Source organism: Hemitrygon akajei, chromosome 21, assembly GCF_048418815.1.
Source record: "Hemitrygon akajei chromosome 21, sHemAka1.3, whole genome shotgun sequence".
NCBI lineage: Eukaryota > Metazoa > Chordata > Chondrichthyes > Myliobatiformes > Dasyatidae > Hemitrygon > Hemitrygon akajei.
Genome location: NC_133144.1, coordinates 66,224,784 through 66,235,597, shown reverse-complemented (window position 1 = coordinate 66,235,597; position 10,814 = coordinate 66,224,784). Strand labels below are relative to the sequence as shown.

General features: G+C 42.3%; 1 protein-coding gene across 2 annotated transcripts in view; it reads left to right on the top strand.

Moving 5' to 3' along the window:
* zswim8 (zinc finger, SWIM-type containing 8) overlaps positions 1–10,814 on the top strand; it is a 176,582-nt gene that overhangs the window by 61,708 nt on the left and 104,060 nt on the right. For both annotated transcript variants that reach the window (XM_073025635.1, XM_073025636.1), the window contains exon 5: positions 4,926–5,098. In XM_073025635.1, the coding sequence (XP_072881736.1) occupies positions 4,926–5,098 (173 nt within the window). The remainder of the gene's footprint in view (positions 1–4,925; positions 5,099–10,814) is intronic.

The following is a 10,814-nucleotide window of genomic DNA, read 5'->3' as shown; positions in this document are numbered from 1 at the left end:
TTTGGTGGCAAGAACAGGAAGGCAGATTACTATCTAAATGGAGTCAAGTTAGGAAAAGGGGAAGTACAACGAGATCTAGGTGTTCTTGTACATCAGTCAATGAAAGCAAGCATGCAGGTACAACAGGCAGTGAAGAAAGCTAATGGCATGCTGGCCTTTATAACAAGAGGAATTGAGTATAGGAGTAAAGTGGTCCTTCTGCAGCTGTACAGGGCCCTGGTGAGACCCCACCTGGAGTATTGTGTGCAGTTTTGGTCTCCAAATTTGAGGAAGGACATTCTTGCTATTGAGGGAGTGCAGCATAGGTTCACAAGGTTAATTCCTGGAATGGCGGGACTGTCATATGTTGAAAGATTGGAGCGACTGGGCTTGTATACACTGGAATTTAGAAGGATGAGAGGGGATCTGATTGAAACATATAAGATTTATTAAGGGATTGGACACGCTGGAGGCAGGAAGCATGTTCCCGCTGATGGGTGAGTCCAGAACTAGAGGCCACAGTTTAAGAATAAGGGGTAGGCCATTTAGAACAGAGATGTGGAAAAACTTTTTCACCCAGAGAGTGGTGGATATGTGGAATGCTCTGCCCCAGAAGGCAGTGGAGGCCAAGTCTCTGGATGCATTCAAGAGAGAGTTAGATAGAGCTCTTATAGATAGCGGGGTCAAGGGATATGGGGAAAGGGCAGGAACGGGGTACTGATTGTGTATGATCAGCCATGATCACAGTGAATGGCGGTGCTGGTTAGAAGGGCCGAATGGCCTGCTCCTGCACCTACTGTCTATTGTCAGAGGTGAGGGTCGGGCCGATTCCACTCCTCTCTCCGCTGAGGCTGTGGGACTGCTCCGGCTGCTACGTGCTTCGTGTCTCTGAGTTTTGTGGCAATTTGCCCCACTATATGATGAACTGTGACCAAGGCTTTGGGCCTACTCAGCTACTCTGGGGATTCAGGTCTATGGACTCAGTTTGGTTTGGAATCGTGTTACTCACTTCTGTTGTTTGCACGATTTGTTTTTTTTCTCTCTGCGCATTGGATGTCAGTCTTTTTTTAATTGATTTCTTTCGGGTTCCTTGCTTTGTGCCTGCCTGTAAGCAGGCAAATATCAAGGCTGTATAAGTAATACATACTTTGCTAATAAATGTACTTTAAATCCTTTGAATGACTGTTGCTGAACTTGGTGTTGTGAGTCCTGAGGCTCCTGTACTTCCTTCCTGAGGGCAGCAGAGATCAGCTCCAATGTCTTGCTGACATTGAGTGAGAGGTTGTCGAGGTGACTGTATTGCAGTCTAGGAATGTGACTCTGGTGCCCATCCTCTGCACTCGACCGCTACTTGTCAAGTGGGTTATAATGAGTTGAGGCTAAATATTAAACACAAAAAGAAGCTTTATTTGTTACATGCACATCGATATAGACAGTGAAATTGTCATTTGTATCAAACCAGGTCACCGAGCATTGTGGTTACAAGTGTCACCACGCTTCCAGCACCAATATAGCATATGAATTGCCAGCAGAGTAACAAGCCCAGAGCCTCCTAAAAAGCTTAGTAATACAGAGTGAATGCCGCAAATAATATAAATATGTACACTATTATTAATGTTGTTGGAAGATGCTACCAAAATGATGTGCACTAATTTAACAGCTTTACAACCATAGCCATGAGCTACAGACTATTGACTGTACAACACATGTTCTCAATATTATTCACTTTTTATTATCTGCAAAATTTGCCTTCTTTTGCACATCAGTAATTTGTCAGTCTTTATGTCTTGCTTTTCATAAATTCAATTGCATATCCTTATTTTTCTATAAATGCCTGCAAGAAAATGAACTTCAGGGTAGTATATATGGTGACCTATACTTACTTCGAAAATAAATTTACTTTGAACTTGACTTTTTGACTGTCATGACTATGACTTCAGCGTACAAACACTCAGTGGCCACTTTATTAGGTACAGCCGCTCGTTAATATAAATATCTAATCAGCCAATCATGTGGCAGCAACTCAGTGCATGAAAGCATGCAGACATGGTCAAGAGGTTCGGTTGTTGTTCAGACCAAACATCAGAATGGGACATAAATGCCCACCCCGGCTTCTTACAGCACACTGAGGTAGAATTCTCATCAGTTTTTGGTTGTTGATGTTTCTAGGTGCCAGCTTGTTGTAGGTTTGGCTGCATGGTTCAAATTGAATATGAGCACATCTTGCCAGAATGCATTGAGTATTTTGTATTAAATTGAAAAAAAATTCTTTAATCAGACCAAGCTGATCAGGTCTGTGATTGGTGATTACTTTATGATTGTCACATGTGAACTTTGTGCATCCAAACACATCATCCAATATATAAGTATGTTGAAGTAGTTGAAAAGGAAATAGAATTCAGAAGATATGTAGCTCGGGTGTTGGGTTGGGTTGAGATGTTCTCCGATCTTGCTAACTTGTAAACGTTTCATCGCCATAGGAGGAGATATCATCAGTGTACTGTTGGTTGTGGTGTGTCCTCAGAATGCTTGCCTTTTATGTACTCATCGATCGGCTGATTGGTCACCATTACAGGAACTCACTTGTGATGCGGGGAGGAAATCTAATCGCTTATTGGCTGTGTGGCGAACGTTGTGCGTTGTCAGGAATTTTGCACACATCGGCTCATAAATAGGATCGAGGTCTGTGTTTGTTTACAGAATTGTTTGCGGGAAACCACGCTTCTAGGGATTCTCCTGCATGCCACACCTTTGCTCGCACCATGACTCTCACTGCTGCCCAGTCGAGTTTGTGCCCCTCTCTATCTTCATGGGTAGAGACCAGGGAGAGTTGGTCATGTCACTGCGCAGCCAGTTGATGTTCATGGAGCCTTGTGGATAGTTTCCTCCCAGTCTGGCCAACGTAATATTTGCTGCAGTCCCTGCAGAAGTAGAATGCAGAATATAGTAGAGTTGTAGCTACAGGAGGTGTAAGGTCCTTCTTCCCTCTGCTAGCCTGCAGGTCACCCTTGGGCAAAGTGTATACCCGTTTAGCCCTACATCTCCCCCCCCCCCCACCCACCCCACCCACTGATGAGGGTCACGTTAAGCCCTGGGAGCAGGTTGTGGATCGTCGTATCAGCAGCTGGTGCCTATCACAAGTCCTGGTTATGTGACCACTGATGCCAGGCAGTTAATCTCGGAAGAGTATTGATTATGGCTGTAGTCACCTGTCTTGTAAAGACACTGCCCAGAGGAAGGCAATGGTAAACCACTTCTGTAGAAGGACCATGATTGGCCATGTCATACGATACGGCACATGATGATGATGTAGTTACAAAAAAAGTGCGGTGCAGGTAGACAAACAAGATGCAAAAGCCATAATGGGATAGACTGAGAGATCAAATGTTCATCTTTAGCAAGTAGGTATTCTGTTCAGAATCTTATTAGAGCAGATAGAAACTATCCTTGAGCCTGGATGAAGGGTGCTGATGAAAGGTGTGGGCCTGAAACATTGACTGTTTATTATAGATCACGTTCAATCTGTTGAGTTCCTCCAGCAAATAGTGTGTAATGCTCAAGATCTCCAGCTCCTGCAGAACCTCTTGTGTTATAGAAATCGTCTATGACTTTGCTGCCCTCTGCACATCCCCGAGTAAACAGTTGCCTCCTGACTCTGACAGACCGCATAATTTTCCTTCTCCTGCCCTTATTCCCCACGCAACAGAACTTCCACGCCTGAGCTGACCCATGCCTGTGATTATGCCCCTGAATTAACTTTTTCAGATAGTTTTTGCACGTTAATTGTCCTGTTGTGTCTGTGCTTTGGAGGACATGGCAATACTTTCCACATGCTCCATGCATCAGACATTGTAACTCCTCAGCCTTGGTTTATTCCAGGGGAGGGAGTGGGGGACATCCACAGTTAAGTGTTGGCATGTATTTTTTGAACACGGTGGCCTGGAAGCAGAGATTGTTTCAAACTAAGTTTATTGTCCAAGTGCATACTGTGCATGTCACCATATACAGCCCTGAGATTCATTTTAATGTGGGTATATACAGTAAATCCAAGATGAGTAATAGAATCAATGAAAGACTGTGCCCAAAAGGATGGACAAACAACCAATGTGTAAAAGAGAATACACTGCAAATAAAAAAGAGAAGAATAATAATAATAAATATATTTGCAATAAATATCAAGAACATGAGTTGAAGAGTCCTTGAAAGTGAGTCCATAAGTTTTGGGAACAGTTCAGTGATGGGGTGAATGAAGTTATCCTCATGTGGTTCAAGAACCTGATGGTTGGGGGGGTAATAACCATTCCTGAACCTGGTGGTGTGAGTCCTGAAGCTCCTGTACATTTTTCCTAATAGCAGCAGCATGTTCTAAGTGTTGGGGGATGTCCCCAACGATGGATGACGCTTTCTGTGACAACGCATCGTGTAGATGTGCTCAGTGGTGGGGAGGGCTTTGCCCGTGATGGACTGGGCCATATCCACTACTTTTTGTATAATTTTCTTTTCAAAGGTGTTTGTGTTTCCATACCAGCCAGTCAATACACTCTCCACCACACATTATAGAAATTTGGCAAAGTTTTAGATGCCACGCCGAATCTTTACAAATGTCTAAGGAGGTAGAGGTGCTGCCTTGCTCTCATTGTAACTGCACTTGCATGCTGGGCCCAGGACAGATCTCTGAAATGATTTAAAGTTACTGACCCTCTCCAGGACTGGTTCATGGACTTCTGGTTTTCTCCTCTTGAAGTCTATAATTAGTTGCTCGGTCTTGCTGACATCAAGTGAGAGGTTATTGCTGTGGCACCACTCAGCCAGATTTTCAGTCTCCCTCCTGTTTTGTGACACCTTTGATTCAGCTAATGACAGGGGTGTCGTACATTAGGTTATCATAGATCATGTCACGTCAGTAACGTAATTTCCTTCTTTTTCCCTAACCCTCCTCTCAACAGGATTTCACCTGAGTGCCACCGTGGTTCCTCTGCAGACTGGACAAGCTAAAGGAGCGTTCAATGTGGCCGTAATGTTTGACCGCTGCCGGATAACCTCGTGCAGCTGTACCTGCGGAGCAGGAGCAAAGTGGTGTGCTCATGTGGTGGCTCTTTGTCTCTTCAGGATACATAATGTGAGTACTGTGCGTGAGTGTGTGTGTGTGTGTGTGTGTGTGTGTGTGCGTGTGTGTGTGTGCGCGTGTGTGTGAGAATTCACTTCATAGGGAATTTTATGCCATGGATTCTTAAAGTAGATTAATCAATTGGTTTATTATTGTCAAATGCTCCAAGGCGCAGTGGAAAAAGCTTGTCTTGTGTACCATTCACACAGATCAACTCATTGCAACGATGCACTGAGGTAATACACAGACAATAACAGAATGTAGAATAAGACCAAAGGCGATACCCTTCAGACGGTTCACAAATCTACTTCTTTCACTTCTTTTACTACTTTCTCTTTCAAATGTGGTTTTGCTGCTGTTATAGCCTGTGTTCTTTATTTTCGTGGCACGTTTTTGTGCCAGTTGAGCAATCTGCTGGTTTGTTGTCTCTGAGTGGCTTTGGTGAGCTTTCAAGCAAAGTGTGTGCCTTGGAGTCAGGGTGCAAAGCCATGATGGACTCCATTTCTCATCGATCTTGCCAATGAAAGCATCAAGGAAGATTGAAATTAATGAGGATGACAGTGGAAGGCAGGCATGTGTTCACCATCTAGCTACGTGTTCTCACCCGCCCTCTTCCCCTCGCGCTCCCCCTCTCTCTCACTCGCCTGTGCTCCCGGAAGAAGGTGTCTGCATGCGAGTTGTCTCTCTCTCCATCTTGCTCAGTGCTGCTGGAGTCTGGGGTCTAAGGCGAGGTTTAATCACAATTTGTGGAGTTCACATTTTGATGTATTTCTGTTTTCTGGTCACTCCTTTCTTTGTTGCTATTTTGTGCAATTTTGATTGGGGTGGCCTATAGATAGTGAGTGATGCAGCGCTACGTCGAACTGAACTGAATATGCCTGGACTCTTTTGATGACTTTGGTGGTTTAGTGTTTTATGTTCTGTGTTTCTCATTCATTTTTTTGCCATTTGTGCGATTTCCTTTTTTGCATGTTGGGGGTTTGAAGAGTTCCATTTTTATTTGTTTCCTGACTCTGTCTGTGGGAACATTGTATACTGCATGGATAATTTAGATAGATAGATAGATAGATACTTTATTCATCCCCATGGGGAAATTCAACATTTTTTCCAATGTCCCATACACTTATTGTAGCAAAACTAATTACATACAATACTTAACTCAGTATAAATATGATATGCATCTAAAATCACCCTCTCAAAAAGCATTAATAAATAGCTTTTAAAAAAAATTCTTAACTAGTTTACTAAAATACATTGAATGGTAACTTAAGCTCAGACCTAACCCCGGCACTTTAATATTTCTTACCCCTGGCGGTTGAATTGTAAAGCCGAATGGCATTGGGGAGTAATTTGATAATAAATATACTTTGAATCTATGAAAGTGCAGTGCAGGCAGACAAGATGCAAGTTCATGATGAGGTAAATTGTGAAGTGAAAGCTCCATCTTATTGTATGAGTAATTGATCATTAGTGGTAACAGCAAGATAGAAGGAGCCATGGCAAATTTCTTTAGCCTCTTGAGGAAGTAGATGTCAGTGGCGAATGGCCAGATGTTTTTAAGCTGATAGGAAGGTGACAGTAACTCAAATAACCACATTTTATAACAGTGATGTGCAGAAGAGCATCTTTGAATGCAGAACATCTCAGTCCTCGAAGTAGATGGGCAAGAGAGCAGAAGACCACATACATACACTCAGTGGCCACTTTATTAGGTACAAGAGGTACCTATGTTTTGATGTGTATGTGACAAATAAAGCTTATCTTTATCTCTTTCCAATCAATTTATACTTTGTACAATTTTACTTGAATTAAAACTGAATGCTGAATTGAAAACCAAGGATTTTTTTTTGTACCTGGAACCTTTTTTTTTAGGAAATTTATAAAAATAACACAAAGTTTGATTATTTTGGCTGATTGAAATATATATCCACAGTATCTGGTAAATACTCTGGAATTGCACAGTGAATGTTTACGCAGAAAACAGCACTTGCTCAGAAATTAAATGGTCTGTTTCCCTTCAAGCTGTCAAAGCTTGGCATCTTGCATCTCACTGTATAGAAAGCTGGATGCCTACTGTTGTGGGGTTGTATGAAGTCATTGCTATTACACAAGTCATGGGGGAGGAGAGGAAATAGGTTCAGTCCGAACCTTGTCGTTGTCTGTGTGGGGTTTGTATGTTCTCCCTGTATCCAAGTGACCTTCCCCCGAGTACCTCAGTTCCCTGCAAAGATTAAAGATTAAGACCCCCTTGGCATTCGTGTGTGCAGGCGGATGGACTGGATGTTGATGGGCATATGAGAGATCTTCTGCCAGCCTTGGCATTCTTGAGCTGGGAAATCCACCCAGTTTTCACTGGGTTAAATCAAATGAATGAAAATAGAGAAGTAGTTTTTGATGGACTCTAGACCAATGTCTGTTTGGGTGCTTTTGCTGTTGCTTGCATGGTGGTGCTTCTGATGGGGGGGGTGTGGGGGGGGGGGAGGATCATTGCTGCTGCTGCTTGTTCATGGGAGGGGTGAAGGGGGGCTTTGGGGTTCTGATATTATATCATTCATATTTTCTTGTTTCATAGATGGTTTCTGTGAAGAGTAAGGATTTCAGGTTGTATACTTTCTCTGATGTTAAATCGAACCGTTTGAAATGAAAATGAGTGAATGAATATCAAGTGATTGACAGGATGCAGATCTGGGCTGAGATGTGGCAGATGGAGTTCAGCCTCCAGAAGTGTGAGGTCATTCACTTTGGAAGGTTAAACTGGGAGGCAGAGTACAGGGTGAACGGCAGGATTCTTAGCAGTGTGGAGAAACAGAGGGTCCACGTCCATAGATCCCTCAGAGTTGCAGCTTTATAAGACCATGTTTTGGAGTGTAGTGTTCGGTTGTAGTGACAGCAGACTGTCCATATGGATGGGAGGGTGGGAAAGAGAAACGGGGCTTGTTTTGCTGCTTGTGTTCTGTGTTGTTCTGCTGAGCATTGTGGCCACACTACATTGGCACTGGAGTGTGTGGTGACACTTGTACAAACGTCACATTTCACTGTATGTTTCGATGTACATGTGATAAATAAATCTGAAATCTGGTAGATAAATTTAATCCCTCCTCTATGTTAGTGAGCACCTTCACTCCATCCACCACGAAAGGCAGGATTTCCCAATGGCCACCCATTTCAATTTGATTTCCCATTCCCATTTCAACATGTCTATCTATGGCTTCCCCTTCTGCCATGATGAGGCCACACTCAAGTTGGAGGAGCAACACCTCATATTTTGTCTGTGTATCCTTCAACCTGATGGCATGAATGTTAATTTCTTAAGCTTCCAGTTATTTCTCTCACTCTGTTCTCTCATTTTTTATTCCCCATTCAGTTTACCCTCTCAACCCTTCTCATCTGCTTATCACCTCCCTCTGGATCCCCTCCTCCGTCCTTTTCTCTCATGGTCCACTCTCCTGTCCTATCAGATTTCTCTTTCTTCAGCCCTCTACCTCTTCCACCTATCATCTCCCAGCTTCTTAATTTATCCCACCTATCCACCTTCCCCTTCTGCCAGCTTGTACTCCTCTCCCCACCTTCCTATTATGGCTTCTGTCCCCTTCCTTTCCAATCCTGAAGAAGGGTCTTGGCCTGAAATGCCGACTGTTTATTCCCTTTCATAAATGCTACCTGACATGCTGTAAGCAGACGAATCTCAAGGTTATAATAATTTATACTACTTTGAACTTTTGAGTCGTATTGCATGGAAACATGCACTTGCCAACCAAAATTCCAATCTAGTTTAGTCCTTTTTGTGAGTTTCTCCAGTATTCTGTGCGTGTTGCTCAAGATTTCCAGCATCTACAGAATCTTTTGTGTTTATTATCAGTCTGTATCATGCTTTAAACTCTGTCTCTTGTTTATTGACTTCTGTCAAGCAGAAACTCAGGGAATCTCTGGTGATGATGCATTTCTCTCCTGTGTGGCTCCTGAAGCAAATGGCTGTAGTTTTCAGCAGTTCGAGAGTTATGGATTACTGAGTTTGGAGTTTCAGTGTGTTGAGATCAAAGTGTGGTGTTATTTATGACCATTGGCTTGTTATCTGTCTTGTGTCTCTGTTTTCAAGTCAGAGTGCTTTTCAATAATTGGATAATCTACTGTGCTGGAACAAAAGGAAAATCAACCTGTGAATCTATTGGCAGAGTTCACTGCATTACCTCAGCTTCTGAAACACATTTTCTTTGGAAAAACCTTCTTAAATCACTTGGAATTGTTTATGTGGCACCTTTTTAATTGCTTTTTTTAATTAAAAAGTTGTGGCAGGGGTATGACATTGAAATAGCCAACATGCGTTAGAATCAGGTTTAATATCATCGGCATATGTCATGAAATTTGTTAACTTTGCAGCAGCAATACAATGTAATACATGATAAATACAGAAAAAGCAGAATTACAGTTAATATATTAAATAGTTAAAATAGGTTGTTCAAACACTGAAATTTAATAAATAGTGAGGTAGTGTTTATGGGTTCAATGTCCATTCAGAAGTCAGATGGCAGAGGGGAAGAAGCTGTTGGTGAATCACTGAGTGTGTGCCTTTAGGTTTCTGTACCTGATGGTAGAAGTGAGAAGAGGGCATGTCCTGGGTGGTGAGGTTCCTTAATGATGGACACTGCCTTCCTGAGGCATTGCTCCTTGAAGATGTTTTGGATACTGTGGAGGCTAGTACCCATGATGGAGCTGACTAATTTTACAACTTTCTGCAACTTACTTCGATCCTGTGCAGTAGCACCCCGCCATACCCAACAGTGATGAAGCCATTCAGAATGCTCTCCATGGGACATCTGTAGGAAGTTTTCGAGTGTTTTAGCTGACAAATCCAATCTCCTCAAACTCTTAATGAAATATAACCACTGCCTTGCTGCCTTTATACAATAGATCCCTTCCCAAAAAATTGACACCAGGACTTGGTTGTGTATGAAGATGGAAGTGTGGATGTTGTTTCTGTCAAACGATTCTCCATCACTGGAGCTAAAAACATTCTGCACAACAGAAATTTCCGTGCCAGTCTTAGAGGATCAGATATTTATTATTGATTGTGGTCAAGTGTGAGATGAATTATTAGTTCATTAGTTTGCTGCCACAGCTCAGGCTGTTCCAGAGTTTGGAGTTCAACTCCAGCACCCTCTGTACGAAGCTTGTACGTCCTTCCTGCAAGCACGAGTTTCCTCCCACAATTTAAAACGTACCAGTTAGTAGGTTAATTGGTCATTGTAAATTGTCCTTTGGTCAGGTTAGGGTTAAATTGGATGATGCACCTTATTGGACTGGAAGAGCCTATGTCTAAATGAAATAAAAGAATCGTGTTAAAATTTTACAAGATCTTATTTTCAACCATTCGTTAATGTTTGATTAACATATTTCATAGTGATTGTAAGTGTTCTAAATTGTACTATTTTTATTGTGGAGAGCTGTCAAGTGGCCTTGGTAAAGTTGGGGGGTTGGTCAGATTAGATTTGCTTTAGACATTAGACATAGGAGCAGAATTAGGCCATTTGGCCCATCGAGTCTGCTCCGCTATTTCAACATGCCTGATCCAACTTTCCTCTCAGAATCAGAATCAGAATCAGACTTTAATCGCCAAGTACCTATCCACATACAAGGAATTTACTTCCGGCAGATGTTGTCTCTCTGCTCATAACAATAATAATGATAAATATAAATGAAAATATAGATTATACATACAGGTAGTGCAATC